Source organism: Chironomus tepperi, unplaced genomic scaffold (genome assembly GCF_022539635.2).
Source record: "Chironomus tepperi strain 1889 unplaced genomic scaffold, CSIRO-AGI_Ctep_v1 contig_454, whole genome shotgun sequence".
Taxonomy (NCBI): Eukaryota; Metazoa; Arthropoda; class Insecta; order Diptera; family Chironomidae; genus Chironomus; species Chironomus tepperi.
Window position 1 is genome coordinate 111,636 of NW_027226576.1, and position 24,295 is coordinate 135,930.

The 24,295-nt window shown below is 28.1% G+C and overlaps 3 protein-coding genes and 1 long non-coding RNA gene across 5 annotated transcripts; 1 reads left to right on the forward strand and 3 right to left on the reverse strand.

Annotated features, from left to right (window-relative positions):
- Positions 1–11,920: 11,920 nt before the first annotated feature.
- On the reverse strand, positions 11,921–14,168 carry eIF3j (eukaryotic translation initiation factor 3 subunit j). Its single transcript, XM_070651172.1, has 6 exons — positions 14,040–14,168; positions 13,828–13,907; positions 13,582–13,686; positions 12,496–12,787; positions 12,296–12,435; positions 11,921–12,234 (listed from the first exon to the last, which is right to left on the reverse strand). The coding sequence occupies exons 1-6, from the start codon at positions 14,053–14,055 to the stop codon at positions 12,163–12,165; spliced, it is 705 nt and encodes a 234-aa protein (XP_070507273.1). The 5' UTR covers positions 14,056–14,168; the 3' UTR covers positions 11,921–12,162.
- A 1,158-nt stretch (positions 14,169–15,326) lies between these two features.
- On the reverse strand, positions 15,327–16,834 carry LOC139098844 (E3 ubiquitin-protein ligase TRAIP-like). 2 transcript variants are annotated; one of them, XM_070651188.1, is made up of 4 exons: positions 16,734–16,834; positions 16,612–16,653; positions 16,315–16,552; positions 15,327–16,253 (listed from the first exon to the last, which is right to left on the reverse strand). In XM_070651188.1, the coding sequence occupies exons 3-4, from the start codon at positions 16,533–16,535 to the stop codon at positions 15,413–15,415; spliced, it is 1,062 nt and encodes a 353-aa protein (XP_070507289.1). In that variant the 5' UTR covers positions 16,536–16,552; positions 16,612–16,653; positions 16,734–16,834; the 3' UTR covers positions 15,327–15,412. The 2 variants fall into 2 exon arrangements, with proteins under 2 accessions (XP_070507289.1, XP_070507288.1); XM_070651187.1 differs by lacking the exon at positions 16,734–16,834 and having other exon boundaries at positions 16,612–16,728.
- LOC139098845 (uncharacterized) lies at positions 16,820–18,407 on the forward strand. Its single transcript, XR_011545234.1, has 2 exons — positions 16,820–18,091; positions 18,146–18,407. It is a non-coding gene; the product is annotated as an uncharacterized lncRNA (long non-coding RNA).
- A 1,019-nt stretch (positions 18,408–19,426) lies between these two features.
- Positions 19,427–21,768, reverse strand: daw (activin beta chain dawdle). Its single transcript, XM_070651177.1, has 4 exons — positions 21,246–21,768; positions 21,057–21,173; positions 20,335–20,831; positions 19,427–20,273 (listed from the first exon to the last, which is right to left on the reverse strand). Exons 1-4 carry the CDS (start codon positions 21,469–21,471, stop codon positions 20,106–20,108), a joined length of 1,008 nt encoding a protein of 335 aa, XP_070507278.1. The 5' UTR covers positions 21,472–21,768; the 3' UTR covers positions 19,427–20,105.
- Between the last annotated feature and the right edge of the window lie 2,527 nt (positions 21,769–24,295).

Below are 24,295 nucleotides of genomic sequence, written 5' to 3' on the forward strand. Positions count from 1 at the left end.
CAATAGATTTTTGGGATCGGGAATAGAATTTTCGGGATCTCGGGATTTTTCGGGATTCCCCGGGAAATCCCGATATCAAGAAAGCATAACCAACACAGAATTTGCCTAAATTTTTGAGATCTTTGGTACGCCGTAACAGAATTTTAAGAAATTACATACAAATAAATTTAATTTTTGGCCTTTCAAAATATTAACAATATAACATGAATTTTTAAAGAAAGTTTCAATCAATTTTTGTTACTTGATACTGTAAAGCCTCATGATCAACTTCAACTTCTAAAATTGTGGATGAAATTACTATATTATATTATTAGACTTGATTTTCAAACGTGTGAATCTTAAATTTTTTTAAAATTTTTGACTTTAAACTTGAAGTTTTTTATCAACATCATATTAATTCTCAATCCCTTTGAATTGAAGCTTCTACAATCCCGGGATTGCGGGACCAGAAAAACGTCCGGGATCCCGGGATGCGGGATTTCGGGATTGAAACCCCTAATTGAAATCAAATTAAAAAAAAAAAACACAGAAATGACAGTATGGGGCCGTTCACTTATTGCGTTGCGCAAAATAACGAATTTCTAAACCACCCGATACAAAAGTGCTGTGAATTAGAATCTTGCAGCAGTTATCTAAAGACAAATCCAGCTTCCGACGAATTCTAAATGCGGCAACGGGCCCCCGTGCGCCTTTGCCAAGAAAGTAAGTAAGTGAGACATAGTTAAGGAGATGTGCAATGAGAACGCGAATCAATATGCAAATTACACTCAATTAAAAAATAAGATCCTTTAATATACAATTCTTCTGAAATTCAAAAACTTTAAAGAATTTTATCATCTAACAGTTTTTTAAAATTCAAATTTTATAACAATTTGAAAAATTCAAACCAATATATATATGTGGTCATACAGAAAAAAATCGCCCCAAACAAAACTAATACATTGACAAAAGATAAATTTGAATTTCAGATAACCGTTACGAAAAATGTAAACAAATAATTTTTTGCATTATTTGTCAATCGATTTAAAGAACAGTCGATTTAAAGAAACGTAACTTCTAGGATACACAAATGTAACACTCAAGCATTCGTCGCAATCAATGTATACGTGTTGATAAATAAAAATTTCATAACCGTCATTTGAAATTCAATATTATAGGTACTGTAAATTTTGTCATTGAGTTAGTGCCTTTTCAAAAAATAACCGTCATTTTTTTGTATGACCACATATATATATATTGATTCAAACTTGAAACTGATATGAAAAATCTTTAGTTAACATATATAGAGATGTATTTGCGATTCCATATCCAAAAAGCGAATGCTTAAAATAGAGCTTTCTACGATGTCTGGTTGCCGAGATCTTGTCCCTTACATAGCCAGTAGAACAAAGTGTTTTATTAGGCGCCTTTTTTTTTCAAAAATGCACTAAAAATAAAATAAACCTATAAGCAATTCCACAGATTGGTTGAATTCAGAAAAAAAAATTATCTACGGTATGTCTCTAATATTGCCGTTTTTAAAAAATCTGATTTGTTAAAATTTCAAACTATAACTTATCAAATAATGTCAGAACTTTAGTGTTATCTTTTTAGCGCATTTTTGAAACTTTTTTCAAAAAGGTAGCTTAATAAATCACTTTGTCTGTTCGTTCGGTCGGCTGCCAACAAAAACTTTTAATCTAGACATCGTAGAGAGCTCGGAATAGTTTTAAAAGATCAGTTCCATTAAGTTATTGGCGCATCCACAATGATCTAGAAACAAAAAAAATGTTCACAAATCAAAATTGCGGTATTTACTTTTGGAAACATGAAATTTTTAAAAACAAAATAACCGTTATTTTTACATTTAGAAAATTCGCAATTTTCTTGGTGTTTTAAGTGTTCTAAGTGTTTTTTCTTAACTTCTTTTAAAGATTACTGATGGTTTAGCAAAATGTGAACATTTAATGAAAAAATTACTGGCAAACGACGTTTATTAACGCAAAAAAATTTACTAAAAAATTTAAGATCACATCAACATCAAAGCTCAAACTATGTCTTCTTCCTAGTTTCGCTTGTCTCTCATTGTATCATAAGAACTTTCAGAGGTATTTTTTAAGCATTTTTACTATTATATGCTACGGTTTTCTCATTTTATTGTAAACTATTGATGATTTAAAAGATGGAAATCTATTAAAAGTAAGTAAAACCGGTCTAATTCACAGAAAAAAATTAACGACAAAAATTTCGCTGAAATTGTGAACAAAAATTTTGTGAAATTCAAAATTAATTTAGATAAGTTAGACAACGATTTGAATTCTTATATTTCGCCCAGAGATAGTTACCAATACCATCTTCAATACAGCCTAACAAAGATCAAGTTTATTTTCAATGAAAAAAATTTGTGAACATTTTTTCGATTCTAGATCATTGTGGCATCGGGCATTTAAAAGTTTCAAATCAACGCATAACTACTATAATTAATAAATTTTTGATTTTCATATAAGGTTAAATCTACCGAAGACTTTTTCGACTTGATTTTCTTTTTCACAAAATTTTTCAAAATTAAGTGCTTTACATATGCATTTTGGTATTTAACATAAAAAGAAATGTAGAATCTATAATTTTGAGTAGTAATCAGCTAATTTGAAGCTTTAGTTAAAGAGTTATTTCAATTTAAAAATGTTTCTCGGTTAATAGATAAAAATTACTCTTTTTTTCATTTTTAGTTTTCCAAATTTAGACAAATGTTTGACAACAGAAAACTCATTTTTTCAATTTTCGGTGTTATATGCTTCAGTTTCATGCTCAATATCCCTGTTAAACATGTCTAGTTAATGAGAATTTCATCAAAAATAGCGTTTCTCGGTTAATATTTCAACTCATTATTGCAAAACAATTTTCGTTGTTTACAAAATTTAATTTCGATTTTAAAAGGAACTAGACACTTTTGTCTTTAAATAATGAGAGCAACACAATGGTAATTAAAATCTTAATCGAAATTCCTGGTCACGATATACTTTAAGCAAACAGATTTAGAGAAAAAAGAACTTAAAAATTTGTTTACACTGTTAAAAATTTTTGTATCGAAAAATTTCAGTGCACTTTATCTGTAGATTTAACCATAAATCAACAACAAAAACAACACGTTTTTTCATTGTTTTACAGTGTTCTTCATGTTTTTCGATGTTTTACAGTGTTTACTGAATAATGTTTGAATTTTTTTTTGACCGTTATGTGGTTTAAATTATGAAAATCCGTTAAATGATGAAGTTCCTAAATTTCTAGTATGGTGACTTGGAATTTACTTATATGGATCTTACTGGATCTTTTAGGTCTGGAAGTGACCTGGATCTTACTGGATCTCGTTTTTAGATCTGAAATTGATTTATTAATCAATTACTCATCGCTGGGACAAAAATGCGCTGAAATGACTCGATAAGAACGAGTGCTTTTGTAATTTTTTTAGCTACCCTGAATTTACGTTATAAGCCAGTGGCTTATCGGAAGAAAAAAGTTTTCAAAATCGCAAAAAAAGGCTTAATAACGAGTAATGGCTTAGTAAAAAATGTAAACAAATGAAGAAAAAACTAAAATTTTCATGGAAATATTAAAAATTATTAATTTCTTCTAGTCCTTATAGTTTGTTTTTAATCGAATATGTCATTTAAAATCGGAAAATTTATTTTATCTAGTTTAATTAATGACTTTTTGGTAGTGGCTTATTAACAGATACAGAATTTTTCCTGAGACTGAAAAAAATTTTTGGATTCGTTAATAAGCCACTACCAAAATGCCATTAATTAAACTAGATAAAATAATTTAATTGATTTTAAATGATATATTTAGACATTGACAATCAGTTAGCACTAGAAAACATTAATAATTTTTAAAATTTCCATGAAAATTTTCAATTTTCTTCATTTGTTTACATTTCTTTACTAAGCCACTACTCGTTATTAGGCTTTTTTTTGAGATTTTGAAAACTTTTTCTTCCAATAAGCCACTGGCTTATAACGTAAATTCAGGGTAATGATTTCGTTGTTATCAATTTACCTAATCAAGCTATAATTTCAGCAAAAACCGAAATCAAAATTCAGTACGTTTTTGCGGATTTGTGTAGCTTTTAAAAAAACTGCATAAAATTTCAATTTTAAGTTTAATTAAAAAACTGTAGGCATGATTGATCGGCTAAAGTTATAAGATTGAATATTACATGATGTAAGGACGGTAAAGTTTTGTAAAACAGTCTAGAATGTTGAAAATTCTACTTCAAAAGTTAAAATTCAACCCGTTGTATCCAAGCAACAGGCATTTAAAATAAAAATATCTCACTAAATAAGTCATAACAACATCTGAGAATTAGACAAAATGATATAGCTCAATATTTTACGAAGAACTATAGATTTCTCTAATAAAGAGAAATATTAACTCAAAGTCAAAATTTTTGGAAAATTTATAGGTAATTTAAAAAAAAAATAAAATACTAATCATTCTTAAAGACAGTCAATATCAAAATTTATGTCTCATGCATGATACCGAAAGTAGGATTTTCTCCTTCAAGTAAATTCGTCAATAATGAAGTCATTCATTCAATAATAAAAATGAAAAATACGTATCAGTTCTGAAATATATAAAAAAAAACTATTTTGTTTTTGAACATTTGCATTGTTTGCAGTTTTGATTAAATTGTATTACATCTTTGTATTACTCTAATTTTCCTCTTTTTCATAAATCTAGTTCAAATAGACATGAATAAAGACTGTGACAAGTGTAAATTATTTACTCGTGTTTTATTATTCTATTCACAAATTTCCAACATAGAAATTAAATAAACAAGGAATGATGTTCATTCAAGCAAATAATCTACATCCAATTATGTTACAATAAAAAAAACAGTTCAAAGAATAAAAGAACAGAAAACGGAAACAAATTTCAAATCTGTAGGGTAAAAATTATAAGGGTGTTAGATAAATATGATTCCCTGCATCATTTTTGCCTACTATCTACATCTCTATATTTTTTTTATTGATATCTCATATCATTTTATTTAACGTTAAAGTTTTTTATTGGTGTAAATATTGGGGTTTTATCGGTTTTATATTTATTACCACGTATGCAAGATCTAAGATATAAGGTTGATATCGTTTGATTCAATCGAAGTTTTAGGTGGTCAATTATTGCATGAATAACTTGAATTCAGAAAAAAAAAGAATTGAAAAAAGCTTTCAAACAATCCAATGACAATTGTTTGTTCATAAATTGTTACCGAGAAACACAAGTAATGTAAAAGTCACACTTCAAGTAAAGTTTAAAAGTCAAGAAGTAAATGATATTAGGCAGTCTGATGTACTGACTTAAGTCATACTTTGTCCGCGCGCAAGCTAGTCTTCAATACATTATCCTATAGTATGTCATAGGAATTACTTATGATGTAACCTTGAGGTAACTTCAAGGTAACACTAAGTTAACTCCAAGCTTATTTATAATGATTACTTCAACCTGACTCGTAAGTTAACTTGAAGACATGACACATTGCTTTCTTATTCCAGCATGTTCCCATAAAAATAATAAATTAAAATACACTTAATCTATTAATTAACTGTAAAATTTGCAATTACAACTTTATTCTCTGAAAATTCATAATACTTAATAATACATCGGCCTGGTCGAAAATTTGAGGAAATTTCAATAACGGTTTTTCATAATTTAAATATTATAGAAGAATTTATGTGAATGCAACAAAAATTTGGATTGAAAAAAAATCACTACCCTGAATTTACGTTATAAGCCACTACCCGTTACTAAGCCACTGGCTTAGTAAAGAAATTTGACTCTGAAAAATTTTGTATCCGTTAATAAGCCATTACCAAAAAGTCATTAATTAAACTAGATAAAATAAATTTTCCGATTTTAAATGACATATTCGGATATAAACAATCAGTAAGGACCAGAAAAAATTGATAATTTTTAAGATTTCTATGAAAATTTTCGTTTTTGCTTCATTTGTTTACATTTTTTACTAAGCCATTACTCGTTATTAAGCCTTTTTTTACGATTTTGAAAACTTTTTTCTTCCGATAAGCCACTGGTTTATAACGTAAATTCAGGGTAAATCTATTCCATTACCTTTGATTAAAATCGATCATCGCACAGAATTAAATTCATTTAATCATTTTTTGCCTAAATATTAGTTTAATTCTATTTCATTAATTAGTTTTCAATGAATCTTTGTTTGTTTACATTAATTTTGCCTACTAAATTTCGTTGAAAAAATTCAAATTTATGGCCAACCGTTACAATATTTTTCAACAAAAATGTTAATTTGATTATCTTAAACAAGGTTAATTCATAAATTTAATAATCAGAAATGTCAGCGAGAAGCTCATACACAATTGAGTCCAAAAATTTTTAAATTAGCTGGTACACAAAGAAAGTTATTAATGGCTTCGTAAGCTCAAATTACCAAATCCCTAAAATTCTTCGTCAGTAACGGTTTTAATAAAAATATTAGTATTACATTTGCCCTGGAATTCGACTAAAAACTTGATATTTTTTTCATGGTCCAATCCCGGGATCCCGGGATTAAAATTTTCAAATCCCGTAATCCCGGGATTGAGATTTTGTCCCTGGATTGAAATCCCTATGTATAACAATACATAATTAATAATACACTTAAAAACTTGAAAAACACTTGTAAAATAATTCCAGGATCACTAAAAAATAAATTATTAAATCTCCTAAATAAACTTCTGAAAAATAAAAGGTTCATTATAATTAAAAAAATGTAAAACACTATGAAAAGACCTAAAGAAACGAAAAAAATTAGAGAAATTCCTACAGAAATGAAAAAAATTATGAAATAATTTGAACCTATTAAATATATTAAAAGTTTAAGTATCTGAAATTAATGTTACTTACCAAATTTATTAATTTTCTTTTACTTTGACTTATCAAAAGCCTATTCACTTCACTTTTAAACTACATAAAGACATAAAACACTATTTTTTAACTATTTTACATCACAATCACTAAACACATTTTTTTCTGTAAACAAATAACTTAAAAAATGCAAAAATGTCCTTAAGTGTCTTTTTGTCGAGATTTACTTGAAATGCTTAATGTTACCCCAACTTTTCCCTCAAGTATCGTCAGAAGTCAATCCTGAAAATATTTTATGTGATGCATAAGAAGTAACCAAAAACAGTAATATTATGTGTCACATATTAGTTGATGTATTAAAGGTAACCTCTACTGGTTTCTCGGGGTTGGTTATCAAAAGATAAACAATCTTTTATGTTCAGTTCATGTCTTCTTAGATAATTATGCTGTTGAAGTAGCTTTCCTTTTTTCTAACTATTCTATTTTGATCGAGAAACAAGATTTTTTTTCGAGAAACCAGTAAAATCAATTTTGAAGAAATACTAATAATAATAATATATTTATTACCTTATTCAGTATAAAATTTATGGCGCTAAGAGAGACAATTTCGTAATTTTTTAAACACATTTATTTGGAATTTATAAATTAATTAATTATTTGGAAAACACTATTTTGGAACAGAATTAATTGAAAAAGAATTGTATCTAATTTATCTTAAATTGTGTCAAAATCAAGCAATTAAACTAAAATTTTTAAATATTCCCAATAATCCTTAAAAATCGAAAAAACTAAAGAGCAAAAATGAGTTGTCTGAATTTTAAAATGTACTATCGAATTTGTAATTAAGTTTTTTTGGATTTCTTGCATTTATTTTGATTTCAAATTAAAAGTTGATTCACACAAATTATTTACTTTGTAAAGTTTTTTATTTGAACGTCCAAAAAATTAGGTATCTTGTACTGCATAACAACAAAAAGTATTGGTTTATACTAAAAGTTCAAAGAAGTATGGTTACCAAGTTGTGATAGAAAAAGTTTGCTTTAAAGATGAAAATTTTTCACTTGAAGTTCTAAGTTGAGTTTGTAGAAAAATAGGTTGTTTACCCTAAAATTTTTAAATATTTTCCATGAGTGAAAAAATGCTATAAAAAGTTTTTGATTTGCATTATTTCTTTAAATACGTCCCAATTCTTAATTTTTTAAAACTAAGGATGTATAAAAACTTGGTCTGCATCTTTCCTGTTTAAAAAAGTAAAGAATAAATGGCTATTAAGAGAGATATTGTCAAAAAACATCCGTCACTCGGTTAATCTTATGAAAATTTTTTTTACAAAATTTAAAATATTTCATTAATTGCTCAACTTTGCATTGCAAATATCGTCTAAAGTTTTTCTAATACTTGATTTGCATTCTTTTTTGTGGATTTAAAGCGTTTAAAACACTTAGTTAAGCTTAAAATTGCGAAAAATGCGTCACTCGGTTAACATTTTTACGTACGTAAAAACGTAAGAAAAACGTAACATTTCAAATTTATTAATTTAATTAATTTTGTAGGGATATAAGAGCATCAAATATAATTGCTTTTCATTCCATCAGCAATAATTGATGACATGCTTAAAGTTCGAATTGTAAATATTAGTAATTATGGATATTTTTAGGAAATTAAAAACGACAAGTTGAGAAATATTGCACATCGAAATTTTTCAGTTCCGTTTACTCATGGATTTGCTCTAAAATAAACTTTTAAACCCTGATAAAGACATACCTTTCAAAGATCTACGAATTAGAACTCGTTAAGGACAAGAACTTTTGTAATTTCTTATTTTTCTTATTTTCTCCATATGGTTAGACCCGGTTAGACAAAATAAGAATTGTAAATAAAATAATTCCGGAATGAATTGTGATAGTACTAGAGATGTCAATACAAATACCCAAATATTTGGGGTATTTCGTACTATTTGGGGTACCCCAAATATTTGGGTGTAAACCCAAATATATTTGGATCTGCTTTAAATTATCACTTTTTAGGTACTTAAATAAAAAATTCATTAAATTTTTGATTGTACCAGTGAAATTTATCGTGAATTTTTTTTCTAATTTGATTTTAACTTCATATTTTGAAACATAAAGTCTAATAAGCGTGGACCTTCAACGATCAATGATCGTGATCGATGAGATCGAGATCGATAAAATCGATCAAAATCGTTCAAAGATCGATCGATCGAGCGATCGAATCGATCATATTTTTTTTTGATCGATCGATCAATCGATCATTCGATCACAAAATGGAAAAATGATCGAATGATCGATGATCGATCGATCATTGAAAGATAATGATCGATCGATCATTGAAAGATAATGATCGATCGATCACGATCACAAAAATTGATCGTGATCGAGAATTTTATGGTTGAGTAAAAAAGCATTGACTATTGATTCCAATATTTTCCAGGCTGTATTCAAAAGCCCTGCCTTTATAGATTTTTTTCATGCAAAATGCATTATGGTGGTTTTAAAAAAATGGTGCTTTTAAGTCCTTATGTAAAAAATAGGAGTTTTGCTATGCATTAAGATTTGAAAGTTCAGAAAACATTTTTTTCACAAAGATGCATAGTGCATCAACACTCAAAACTACCGTATTGATCAATCTTGGATTGAAATCCTTAGTTCTTATTACTTAGTACTTTCCTTAGCACTTTATTCTACTTGTCACTATGGTTGACTTGATATTTCGAGTAAAACTATCGTTTGTTGCTCTTTAAACGCTGCAAAAATCCTTAATTAAAGAGAAAAATTGAAATTTTATTGATTCCGAGAAACTTTTTTCCTAATCCATGAGAAAATTTATTTTTTGATTTTATGTTTTTGCAGGAATTATAGACTAACAATACAAAATAAAGACAGATTGAGATATTATAATTAATATTTTAACGAAATTAACAATTTGTTAATTTGTTTAATAGGTTAAAGTAATTTTTTTTTATGAAGCAAATTTTGTAGTTTTTGAGACACGAATTAAACGAATTTGACTTATCTAGAGAATCACCCATGTGTGAAACATGAGCACATAGAACTAAAGTAGAAAAAAATTGAATCCAAAAATTTATTAGCCTCACTTACATTTGAGGATACAATCGACGGCCTGAAATGTGCAGACCGATTAAGCATGTACTTTATAAACAGAAACGATTTTCATAAAATTGTTAATCGATACATACGCGTTATTCTTAGGTGTAACAACCAAACACATCGGTAAGATATACTTGATGCCTTTGACTGGCTTTCAGTCAAGCAATGGTTTAATGTTTTTTAGTGCATTTTTGAAATTTTTTTCAAAAAGGTAGGTTAATAAATCACTTTGTTCGTGCGTTCGTTCGGGCGTTCGGCTGACGCTAAAAACTTTTTAACTAGACATCGTAGAGAGCTCGGAATGGTTTTAAAAGTTCAGTTCCATAAAGTTATTGCGGCGCTGAGCATTTAAAAGTTTCAAATAAACGCATGAGGTTTTAATTATGAAAATCCGTTAGATGATGAAATTCAAAAATTTCTAGTATGGTGACTTGGAATTAACTGGATCTTGTTTTTGTGAGTCTGGAAGTGACCTGGATCTTACTGGATCTTCTTAATGGGGTCTGAAAGTGACCTGGATCTTACTGGATCTTATTTTGTGGGTCTAGACATGACCTGGATCTTCCTGGATCTCGTTTTGTGGTTCGGAAACTAACCTGGATTCTACTAAATCTCGTTTTATAGATCGGGACTTATTAATCAATTACTGATCGCTGGGACAAAAATGCGCTTAAGTCCCTCGATCAATAACACGAGGACTTTTGTAATTTTTTATTTCTCCACGGACTCGAAGTATTTCAGTCGCCTGTTTATTTATTCTTTAAACTGTGAAACAAAGCAAGCTCACATGGGTAGCCGACAAGACGAGGTGATGAGTATGTTCTTTCCAACTATTCTAAATCGTTTTCGCAGAACAGTCTGAAGCTAATCAATAAATTCATGAATTATCGACATGTAGAAATCACAAAGACGTCCGTTTAATTGATGGCCACAAATTTTGTCAAAACCATACTTAAATTAATTGATTCAGACATCTTGTAATTGGATGATTCTTTGAATAAATTTTTTCAAAATTTTCGTCTTTGAATCAATTTTTCTCATAATCTGGCAATTTTATATCTCCGTTCTTTATATATACTTACGGGGTTCGTGCAGATATTTATTTCTGTATAATTACTTTTTTCTGTCATGCTTTATTTAATTAAATATTTCAATTTTTATGCCGGTTTCTCGGAATCAAAATATTAAATTCCGATTTTCAACATGATTTTTTTGCACTTTTTTCTACATGTTACTATGGCTGGCTTATTATTTCGAGTGTATTTCACCTAAAACTATCGTTTGCTGCACTTTAAACGCTGCATAAATCTTTAATTAAAGAGAAAAATTGAAATTTTAGTGATTCTGAGAAACTTTTTTCCTAATCCATGAGAAAATTTATTTTTTGATTTTATGTTTTTGCAGGAATTACTTATAGACTAACAATACAAAATAAAGACAGTTTGAGATATTATAATTAATATTATAATCAAATTAGAAATTATATAATTTGTTTAATAAGTTAAAGTAATGTTTTTCTATGAAGCAAATTTTGTAGTTTTTGAGACACGAACTAGACGAATTTGACTTATCCAGAGAATCACCCAATTAGTAGCTGATCACTGTACAGTAGGTTAAATCTACAGATAAAGTGCACTGAAATTTTTTGATACCAAGCACTTAATTTAAAATAATTTGATAATTTTGAGAAAAAGAAAATCAAGTCGATAAAGTCTTCGGTAGTTTTGACCAGTAATAAAACTTGAGTATGAGAACACTGTTGGATGAAACATGGACGTTTTTGGCTCTACCTTGTTAGAGATGGCATGACAGATGGTCGAATTAGTAGTGGACTAGGGACACAATTGACGACAGTCACGGGGGCTACAAATTTGTCCATTTCAGTGCATTGCTTAATGTATGATCTAAATTAATAATTGAAAGACTAATAATGAATAGATCAAATATATAGAAGTTTATTCTGCATAATCAAATGTTTATTTTACTTTTCAAAGTTTCTAACGAGTGATATTATAATTTTTCGTATATAACAATTAAACTTTACATACTTTGATATTTGAACCATATGAAAGAAAATAAGGAAAAAACGCAAAATTTTCCTTTTAAGTAATTAAACATTATAACAAAGGCTTTGTGAGATATATACAGCACCTGATGCAGATTCTTTTTTAATTCACATAAAATCATCGTAGTCGTCATCTTCAAATGCTCCGCCACTGTAGTTAGCTCTTGATGCATAATCATCCTTAAAATAATGTTAATTAAGAATATTGATAGGAAAATAAAAATTAATTTATTTAGTTTACATCATCTTCAACGCGAAGTTTTGTTCTAACTTTTCCTGCACCTGTCTTCTTTTTCTGTTTATCACCCTTTTCGATTTTTTGTTTTTCTAAGTATAAATTGTCTATAGTTGTTTTCACCTTTCTTATATTAACTGACGACACTAAAATATATTTATTAGCTAAAGTCTCAAATATAACGTTATTTTGACAAATATACTTACATCCAGCAAGCAAATTTCTCACAAAATCATCTAAAAATGTGACATATTCGTCCTGTGCTTTAAAATGAGATATTTTTTTACACAAAACATCACCAAATTCTGCAAATTCTTCCTTTGTTTTAGGATTAAACGAATCAATTGCGGCATTTGATGTTAATCCGAGAGTATCGAGAGCAGCTCTTGTGTATTCTTCTTCCTGAAGTTTTTGCAAACGAATTTTTTCTTCAGGTGTTAAATTTGCTGTATCTTCATCCTCTTGTTTAAGCTTTTCTGCTTGTTCCCTTTTCATTTTCTATAAAATGGATTAAATTAGAATACAAATAAAATGATTGTAGAAACCTAAATTATCAAACTAGATATCTCTTTTATGTTTATGTCTGAAGTAACAAAATCCAATACAGTTCAAGTCTCTTCTGCTCTCAACATACAGATAAGATTGATAATAACCAGTTACTCGAATGCCCGAAGCAATTCATTTAATAAATTTTTAAACATTTATTATTAGTATTTCATAAAGGGTAATTCACATATTACGTTACGCGAAGCATCGATTTTATGACCACATATTTTGAGTAATAAATCCCTAAAGTGAGGGTTGAACAACATTTTAGGGTAGGCCAATGTTATTTTTTATATGAGAATTATATATTTTTGTAAACAATTTACTTGGGTCACGAAAGAGCTTTAAAAATGGAGTAAATTCTTTAATCAAGAAAACATACTTAAGGCTCTCGAATCGACTTAAACTAACTTATTTGCTGATTAATTTTTAATTTTTTTTTTGTGATTGGTTATCGTTTTTAACTGGGTTTTAAGATTTTTTAAAAGTCCAGCAACATACCTAATAACTCGATGAAACTGAGCATAGGGTGAAGCTGATTTTTATCGGTTAATATCATTTTCTTGTATAAAAAGCCATTTAAAAATCACCCTAGTTATTAGAAATGTTTTTATATTAAATATTTGAACTCTTAGTAGTTACGCGGCAGACAGCCGAACAGACAAAGTTAATACTGGTAAATACAATAGTATCTTTTCCTTTCGTAAAAATTGTTGAAAATAATAAATATTGACAATTAAATTTACTTCTTTTTCAGCTATTCTCTGTTGTGCAGTTTTCTTAATTTTAACTGGAATTTCCATTTTTTCCTCGTCCTTTTTTTCATCTTCTAAAGCATCTTCCCAGCTATCCTGAAAATAATGTAATATTTTTTATACTACTTATAAACAACAAATACATTTACACATTTAAAAATCATCATAGAAATGAATACGTGAAAGTTAACCTACTTTCTAAGGGTCTAAAACAATTAATGAATTGACACTACTTACTTTTGGATCTTCTTCATCTTCTCCTGCCCATTTATTTACATCAGAAGCTATTTTTGATTTAGGATTATCTGCAATTTTTTCTATAAATATAGGTAGTGGAAAATTTAAAACTTAGACTTTGATTGTATTTCTTGCCAACATCTTTGTTTGAAGATTCAATCATTTTTAGACTGACTACTAAAGACTAATGATCAAATGTATTTAAATTTTACCCCAATCGTCATCCATTTATATATGATAGATAATTATTTTATAAAGAAAACTGGAAGAATTTTAAAAAAATTCAGAAAATTCACAATAAAAGAATGTGACAGAGCTAAAGTTTAATTTGAATATTTTTTATACGTTGAAAAATGATATCGAAATTTCGAATATTAAAATTTGTAAATTTAAAAGCAAGTCCACAGAAGTGCATTTTCAAAAAATTCATCTTAAGATGTATTTCACTAATAAAATATATTTATCTAGATTTTCTAAAATGCTTATCTACTTTTCATTTCCACGTGTAAAGCCTCATAATGTAATACGTCCAACCTTTCCTTAATGATGTTCCCGCTAGATAGATAACAATAGGCATGCAAATTTTACTAGCACAATCATTATTTTGAAACAACGCAACGCTTACAATTGATTGCATATAGTATATAGAATAACGCTTATAGAAAATGGATTCCATTCCATTTTACGGAAAGACTAAAATGTCTAAGTTAGCTGGTTTAATGTCAAAATTTTTGTTAGGTAAATCACTTCCGTAGAATTGCCGTTTTATAAAAAAACGTTTGGAATTTAAATTTTCGAAATTGAAATTTCGTATGTTTTCATTCCTTTCTCTTTGGATTTCGTTTCAAAAGGTTGTGAATTTACACAAAATATTTAATTTACTCAATTTAAAGTTTATTCCTTTCATTTTAATTATTCAAATGGATTTGTTTATTGATCTTTTCTACATTAATTGTCAAGTTATATTGAAAATATTTGAAAATCATTATAATTTTGTAAAAATTTCATTTCTAACCTATATTTTTTACAATTTCAGCAACAATGGCTAAGTCGAAAAATCATACCAATCATAATCAGAATCAAAAAGCCCATAAAAATGGAATAAAGCGTCCACAACGCAAGCGACATGAATCTACTGTTGGTGTAAGTTTTTAAATCTAAATTATTAATGATTCTTATACTAATTATACTATTTAATTTTTACAGATGGATGCTAAATTCCTTAGAAATTTACGTTTTTCTAAAAAGAATAACTTGTCTCGTGAAGATGCAGAAAAACGAGCACAGGAAAATAAGGACAAGAAACGAGCATCTATTAAATTGTAAAATGTGAAAACATTTGAAAAATAAAATGATAAAAAATCATTAATAATTCTTGAACAGATTAAAGAATTTTTTTTTGAATAACAGTTTATTTAAGTATGTAAGTTCAGCTTCAGTCAATATAAGAATGTACCTGGAATTTTTTTTACAATTTTTAAATTTTACAAAACTACCAGTCAGTGTCGCAACGCAACTTTATTATTTCTGGATATTAAGGCCATCAAAAAATTGTACATGTGCTAGTATAATGAAAGATTTCAGATCACTTCTCGTAAGAATTTGTTGTCAAATCAGACTGCAAAATTTTTGATGTACCGCCTATTCCATTATAAAAAATATCACTGCTTAGTTTTGGAAAAGATTCATGTGCGATTCGAGGTTTTTTGAAAATTGACAATTTTGTTACATCTTTATTTGGTGGTCGATTTAAAACTCCCTTTTGCTGCTTTGGATTCTTGAGAATAGGTGCTAAACCGATACTAGTTTTTTTAACTTTAAAATATGGAGAGTTAGATTCCTGAATATTCTGAATCCTCTTATTGAATTCATCTGCATTCAATGGAGATGGCGTATTTTGACAATCAATTTTTAAAAAAGCTTGACGTGACTTTTTAACTACTTCTGGAGTATCATAAACGTCTTGGTTATTCACAATAGGTGAAATATTTTGATCAATTTTTACTCGTTTAAATTTATTCATAATCAAATGATTCTCACTTTCCATTTTACTTAATTCTTCCTCAAGCTTTTTTCTTTCCTCCTGTTCAGAACGCAAATCATTTCTAACGCTCTGCAATTGTCTCCTCAATTCATTTTTTCTACTTTCTGTGTTATTCAGTTCGCGTCTTAATGCTCCTAGCATCATTGTCAAGTCTTTTGAGCTTAAGTTTTGTCTCATTATATCATCTATCTCTTTTTGTGATGCGGTCATAATACTTTCAACTATTTGCAATAAATTAAGTTTAGCTTTCAATTCCAAATTTTCAGCTTCAATAGCTTTGTAATTCATTCGTTGATTAATAAGCATATCTCTTTCATGTTTTATTGTAGATATTACTTGATTAAAATGAGATACAGATGCATCCAAACTCTTAATTTTTTTTCTAAAAATAATAATAAATAAACAACTAATATGTATGATTTATTCATTAACATTATACGTACTCTTTAGTATGCAAATTTTCTTCAAGTTTTTTTTTCTCTTCTTCTAAATTTCGAAGCGATATATCTTGTTCTCTTATTTTAAATGTAAGATTATCAACAGTATGTACCAAATTTGCAGAATTTAAGCTTGAGTCAAGATTAGTTGTATTAAAATATATCCTGAAAATACTTTTTTCCGTGCATTTTTGACGACATTGTGGACAATCTTTTTTTCGTTCCATCCATTGTATAAGACAAGCTAAAAACATTTATTCTTTTTCATATTCTTTGAAGGATGGATCTTTTATAATCACTTACCATGGTGAAAAACATGTCCACATTGAGTGGAAAACACACTATCTGCAGGAATAAATAAATCAGAACAAATTACACAGTTTATATTCATTCTTTTACTATTTTTTTTACGGTGTAGAACTTACAGTATTAAAAACTTTTTGTTAAAAGTTTAGCGCAATATTTCAAAACAAAAATTAATTTTTTTACCAGAATGTCGAAAATCATATGAACAAATTCGCCAAAAACATTAACCGAAAATGTAACTAATACATCAATGCTTAAATACAGCTAAATTTTACGATGAAATACCCTTTCAATATTTTTATATATGTGGTATGCAGACAAACTTCGGCACAAAACTAACACCATCACATTTTTCCATTGTTATCCGTTTAAAATACTAACTGGCTCTAGAAGAAGAATGAATCATCGAAAGTGTGTAAAGTTAGTTCCAAATTTGTTAGTACGAAATTTAAAAGCATGGACCTTCAACGATCAATGATCAGAAAACATTCATCAACAACATCACTAAGATGCACTCAAAACTACCGTTGTTATATTTTTTTTCGGATGCTCTGTTCATAAAAACCTTTATGCAATATGCAAAAAAAAATCATTGATGACAGCCACTGCAAGTCAGTAGAGCCCTACTTATTGTCGGAGATATTTTCAAAAAACTAAAGTGGATAATCTGAATTCGAGGATAATCCACTTTAATGAAACAGCCCGTTAGTTCTTAGTAAGCTTATAATACTTTTGCGAATGGTTTTATTTTATTAATTTTTATGGTTTTTTTTCATCCATAAAGTTCATAAGAAGCCGTTTTCATTTTATATTAGCATCATGAGATGGAGGAACAGGTTTAGATAGATGTAATAAAAGCAGAAAATTGAAAATTTTTGGAAAGATCGTCGTTCATTCGATCACTTTTTCCATTTTGAGATCGAATGACCGATGATCGATCGATCAAAAATGAAGAATAATCGTGATCGATCGATCATTTCTCGATCAATCGCGCGATCGAATCGATCAAAGTTTTTTTTAAGGGTAAGAAGGTCATAAGCCGTCATAAGCAAAGCAAATTCGACAAGTGCTTATATATGAAAGTGAATGATGTATCTTCGAGCTAAATATATATTTATGTCGATGATATAAGTGTGGCAAATAACAATTTAAAGGAAATTGGTACAATACAGCAAATAAGATTGGATCTTAATTCGAGATGACGAATCTTGGTGACATTAAGCATTTTCTTTGAATGGAAGTTGAGAGAGGCACAGAATGAAATTTTGTGTTATCTTAGTCAGACAAATTACATTGACAAGATTTTGAATGATTGTGTATTATCAAATGCTAAAGTATCAAAATTACGATTAGGAACTGGTTACGAAAAGTTAATATGTGATGAATTGTTGGTTGATAACAAAATCTTTCAAAAGATTATTTGACAACTGTTATATTTATCGACCAATACGAGACCTGATATTGCTGATATTGACATGTGTGTCTATATTAAGTCAACAAAAAGTATATCTTAATGAATTATTTCTTATAGCATACACAGATGCAAATTTGGTCGACAGCAAAGTTGATCGCAAGTCAAATAGTGGATACATATTCATGGTGTTGTCCCGTGTTGTCGTAACCAGGCATGCGTATTACTATCATGAACGGAAGCTGAGTATGATGTGTTTTTAATAATGTGTTTTAAGAATACTGTGTACCAAAAAATTCAATTGTATCAATTTTCATTTGTAAATCAAAATACCTTTATGGTAAATAAAGAATACTGAGCATTTAGAGTAGGATGTCAAGAATTAACATGGCTTAAAGGCATATACAAAGACTTGCAGGTTGATCTTAAAGAATCAACAAAGGTTTTCGTAGATAATCAAAGCTGCATTAAGCTGGATGACACGCGGAAGTTTAGTAACAGGTACATTAGAGTATTATCCCTCGGAGGACAATGTAGCGGATTTAATGAACTAAGCCACTGGCTTAGTAAGGAAATTTGACTCTGGAAAAAATTTTGTTATAAGCCACTAAAATAAAAGTCATTAATTAAACTAGATAAAATAATTTTTCCGCTTTTAAATGACATATTCGGATATAAGCAATCAGTAAATACTAGAAGAAATTAATAATTTTTAAGATCTTTACTTAGTCACTACGTTAATAAGCCTTTTTTTACGATTTTGAAAACTTTTTTCTTCCGATAAGTCACTGGCTTATAACGTAAATTCAGGAAATCAATTAAACTTCAACTTAACTCCCCAATTGTGTAATCACTTCATTGTATATTATATATTCCATTCCTGATTCCATAACTCTTTTATGCGATCACGACGATATACTTAATATGTGAAAAAAAAAACATGTATAGCGTCCCCACCACTAGATGGTGCTATAAAAAGTTAATGGTTATTCGGTTCTTAGACACACATATCGTCTTGTACTTTAGGTCCAACTTTACTCTATAATTGTGTAATCACTTCATTGTGTATTATCTATTCCCCAAAGCCACAAATTCCGGTTCACACTTTAGAGAATCAAAAGTTTTTGCTAATTTATGGCTACATATTGACTTTAATACATTAAAAATGTACTTTTAAGTAAGTCCTCAAAATATTATATCTGTATTGATAAGTATAAATAAGTTTATTGCAAAATTTTTGTAAAAGTTTATCAAAAAATAATCAATCAAATTTTGTGTCAAAATTGTAAACAATCACCAAAGTATATTTGAATTAAATTTTCTCGAGTTGGACATCGATTAATGCTTAGATATTTGGACATGAATCTTCAATTTCGACGAAACAAGAATCTTCAATTTTCCATCAGAAAGTCCTAATAATAAGATAATGAATTATTCCAATTTTTGAACATTTTTTTTCAAATCTAAATCATTGTGTGCTCGCTAAAATCTAATATCTAGGGTTCTCAATACCGGTATACCGGTATGGTTCAGAAACTGAAATACAGGTATTGAAGATTTTCGAATACCGGTTATTTTGGTTTGAAAAAATATAAGGCTCTTAATATTAATGTAAGGCACATTTTTCTTTTAAAGAGCAAATCCATGAGTTTAAAAATGGGGTGTAATGTGAAGTTATGTGAAGCCGTGTGAAGCCATGTGAAGCCGAAAATTTAGGGGTATCATGGGGTATAGGGGGTGTAATGTGAAGATATGTGAAGCCATGTGAAGCCGAAAATTGAGGGGTATCAGGGGGTATGGGGGTGTAATGTGAAATTATGTGAAGCCGTGTGAAGCTGAAAATTCTGAAGATGGGACGCCACGGGCGCTCCGGATACTATAGTATATGTATATTGGTGGAATGGATGGTGCCTTAAATGGACGGTTTCTGATGCTTTCAATTAGGTATTTTTATTTTAACTTATTTTTCTATTTAATTAATTCATGTAATCATCAATAAAATTACATTTTAAATGGTATTTAATAATAAAATAAATAAATCTTATGTTTACTATGCTAAGCGCTTTAAAATACTTGATTTTTATGAGCATCCACAAGATTCCACAATCATATTAGGTAGTGTCACCTGAGTGGCAGTGTTATTAGAATCGAGGTAAAATATTTGTAGTGAAGAATATCGAGTGGCTGTACAACAGGGCACCAATTCAAGCTTTTTTTTAGTATTTTTAGAAGTATGATGAAGAAATTTCTGCAAAAAAATAGATTTGTCAAAAAAATGATATATATTTTTTGCTTAATAAGATACTCACATTAAATATTGTGCTATGATGGGTTCCAGCTTGTGTAATAGAAGCAACGCGATTGCAAGATCCTCGGCAGAAGTAGGCATTGTATCCTTTTGGATGGATTATCCAATCATTCCAACCGATTGTTGCAAAATCAATATATAATGAATCTCTACAGCATTCTGTGGATGATGGACCACAATTTACGTTTCTTCTTTGGCGATTAAAACTTCGTTTTGGAAAAGTGTTTATCACAACAAATGGCTTATGATCCTGATGTAAAGAAATCGGCATTGCTTCTGTTTTGCATGTTTCACAAGCTAATTCAATTGTTGGATTGAAATTATGATATTCCAGCCATATTTTGAGAGATGTTGTTAAATCAATTTTTTCCCATGCTAATTCATCCTGCCCGACTTGTGAAATTGCCAAGGTTTTTGATTTAATGAATTTTTTGCTTGTTCCCCAAAGCTCAACCTCTGATAAGAGAAAAGTATGATTCATCCCGTGATTTAAATTATCTGTTAAAAAATTAAACAGGAAAATAAATAAATTTATTTTTATTTGAGTATTTTAAAGAAAACGTGACGTTAACGTGCTGATTGTCTTTTTTCGTTCAAAATGTTATCAAGAAGCACGAAACTAATTAGCAGAACAAATTTGACATATACTAACATACATAACAAAAAAAAACTTATCAAAAATACAAACAATAATTTAATTGAACAAATTAATTTTTTACTTACTTGGTTCCGTATAAAACCATAATTGTGCCGATTCAATAATATTAACGTCCAAATCTTCCGAAATATTCATCATAAAGCATATCGATGGATATTCGTGGGATTTACATTTTTCAAATTCTATTTAAGATTGAATATTTATTAAAATTAAATAATTAAAAATTTATAGGAGAATGTGACAAAATTTAATACCTTGAGTTAAGAATATGATCTTTTGTGTAGTTTTTGCAAAGTAATCATCAAGTTGACGGTTAAGATATTCAGTATCATCATCATTTTGGATTGCAAATCCTTCTTGTATTGGTTCTGGTAAATCGTCAAAAGACTTTTTTGGTGGTCTTTGATCCATTCTCAATTTATGCAAGATTTGATTTTTAACATATTCAATTCGTAGGCTTGTTAACTCATCTTCACTCATTTTTACAGTGTTTTTAGAACATTTTAGACATTTTAAAATTCCCTTTCTTAATAATTTATCATTATTAGAATTATTTAAATTGAAAATTTCGTTCTCATTACTTATTTCGTTATCAATAGATTTATTTTGTTTATTATAATTAACAGAGTTTTCTGCTAATAATGTCCAAATATTTGGAGGAAGTGTTCGTTTATATTGATCATTCTCATTGATATTATGTGCAGGCTTATTATGAATTTTCAAATTGTTAAATTTAGAATGATGGTAATTAATTTTATTAAAATTAATCTCTGCTGATGTTGTGAATACTAATCTAAGTATCACAATAAATAAAATCAAAATTAAATAGTTTAATTTCAATTGAACAATTTTCATTTTTTTAATATCTTAATTTCTTTTTGACACAAAGAAATTAAATCACTTGTTATTTGATGTTTAATATTATAGGAATTTGAAAAATAATCAATTAATTCGCTACTTAATTCATAAAATATGTATTTCCAATTAAATTATTTTCAACTTTTTGAAAACTTTTTATCATATTTTATCTTTCATAAGCATCCAATCTTTGCTCAATTCACCTTATTTTCACAACTTTATTAAAATATCAGTTTATTTTCAATTCAATGATGAGATTATAGTAGAATTGTTTAATTGAAACTATCATATTCTTATGAGTTATTAATTTCTCAACACTTGAAACTTTAGTTTGTTTAATGTTTATGTTTTCTGTCAATTGGTATCAAATTAAGAGCACTTTATTAGCAATCATTTTTTTTTTAAAAAATTAAAATTATTGTTGCAAAAATAGTTACGTCTGAAGACTTCAATGAATTAAACTTGAATGAATTGAGCTGAAAAGTCTGAATGATATTTTATACTCGAAGACCTAATACAAAAAAAAAAACTGTTTCTGTATGCACATTTTTGACTCGTGGTGATCAGTAGAAAACTATAAAGGCGAAACGATATGATATTATCAGTACCTAAATGTTTAAAAAATCAATAGAAAAAAAGTTGCAATACTTTATAATTATTAGTTTATAAAATTTACATTATTTAAATGTTTTTTTTTTTTTGTAAAAATGTTGATGCTTCAAAGGCTATCATCATGTAATTTCATGCAGAAATAAAATTACTATCTGACGCAATAATTTTCTGCTATTACTGACATGTTACATACGAATTCGTGTACACAGGTGATATATATAAAAAGGAAGAATAAGCACAATTTATGAATGAGAAATTTACAACCTGTATGATGCAAAATGCTTAGTTCTTAGCTCAAGCAATTTAAATAAAATCAATTAAATATCAAAAAACACAGTATTGTAGTTTACTAGATTTTTTAGATCATTTCATACCTAATATTTTTTGAAGTTTCCTTATGTTTGTTATAACATATTTTCAGGCACGAGGCTTTCACGTGATATCATTGAACAAAAAACATAATAAATGCGTACAATTGCTTTCGTTTATCTGTTAGGGTTTACAATTTTTAAAATTTATGCAGATGGCGACAATCTAATTTCTTACTACCCTAATATTTTAGAAATACCTTTATATGTTCTTATATTCAATTTTCAAGAATTTTTAAAATTCCAAAATGATTTTTTTTTTCTGAAGTGCATGATGATAAACAATACTGAAAAAATACAAAGATGCTAAAAAGAATAGCAAAAAAATTTTAAGTTTTTCGATTTTTTTTAATTTATTTTTTTTTTTAAATTTACTAAGTGTAGAAATAAACCTGAAAATAAATTAAGTTTAACAGTGAAAAAAAAGAAGTAAGTAATTGCAAGAAAGGTGTCATTTGATTTTAGTTTTTGAAATAACGAAACGTAAGCTTTACAGTGATACTTATTTTTACAGGTCAAAAAAATGTTAACTAGTTAGTAATTTACGAAATTTAAAATAATTAAGATAAAACTAATATAGACTGGTATAGACGAGGTTACTCTTGACCGATGTCAGTGCATTTCCCTCGTACAGAATCAAAAATTTAAAGTCAAAATTAAAAAGCACAATTCTGTAATAAAACATCATTTTTAGCACCTAAAACTAAATTTTTGAGTTTAAAACTAAAATTTTTATATTTAGACTTTAATTTTGGTATTAAATGTAATTTTTGCAGTACAAACTTTTTTTTGGTAATAATAAATTAAGAATTTTTAACTACCTAAATTTATAATCATACTTTTATTTAACGAATTTAAGTTCAATTTAAGTCTTTAAAGTACTTGGAAAATGCTAAATTAATTTAAAATTTGTAACCAATTTTCAAATATTAAATGTGATAGAAGATCATCAACCTTAATTCATTAATCATCAACCAAAACATTTTCTAAGAAAAATACAAAAAATTAAGAAAAACGAAATTAAACTAGATTACCACAAAAATTCATTTTTTTACCTAAAAAAATACATTCCCAAATACATTTTTCTTAAATTCAAATAGTTATAAAAGAATTTACGTTACAAGCAAATGGCTTATCGGAAGAAAAAAGTTTTCATCGCAAAAAAGGCTTAATAACGAGTAGTGGCTTGGTTAAGAAATGTAAACAAATGAAGAAAAAATCGAAAATTTTCATGGAAATGTTACAAATTATTAATTTTTTTCCAGTAATAACTGATTGTCAATATGTCCTAATATGTCATTTAAAAAGGGTAAATTTTTTATCTAGTTTAATTAATGGCATTTTGGTAGTGGCTTATTAACGAATACAAATTTTTTTTCAGATTCAAATTTCTTTATTAAGCCAGTGATTAGAAGTTTCAATCCCGGGATCCCGCATCCCGGACGTTTTTTGGTCCCGCAATCCCG

Coding starts and splice junctions, on each gene's coding strand:
- daw (XM_070651177.1), bottom strand. CDS start 21,471: ATGAGTGAAGATGAGTTAACAAGCCTACGAATTGAATATGTTAAAAAT. Junction 21,174..21,245: donor GATCATATTCTTAACTCAAG/GTATTAAATTTT, acceptor AATCTTAAATAG/AATTTGAAAAATGTAAATCC. Junction 20,274..20,334: donor ATCATAGCACAATATTTAAT/GTGAGTATCTTA, acceptor ATTTTTTTGCAG/AAATTTCTTCATCATACTTC.
- LOC139098844 (XM_070651187.1), bottom strand. CDS start 16,699: ATGAATATAAACTGTGTAATTTGTTCTGATTTATTTATTCCTGCAGAT. Junction 16,553..16,611: donor TGGACATGTTTTTCACCATG/GTAAGTGATTAT, acceptor AAATGTTTTTAG/CTTGTCTTATACAATGGATG. Junction 16,254..16,314: donor GAAAATTTGCATACTAAAGA/GTACGTATAATG, acceptor TATTATTTTTAG/AAAAAAAATTAAGAGTTTGG.
- eIF3j (XM_070651172.1), bottom strand. Junction 13,687..13,827: donor AAGATGAAGAAGATCCAAAA/GTAAGTAGTGTC, acceptor CATTATTTTCAG/GATAGCTGGGAAGATGCTTT. Junction 12,235..12,295: donor AACTTCGCGTTGAAGATGAT/GTAAACTAAATA, acceptor CATTATTTTAAG/GATGATTATGCATCAAGAGC.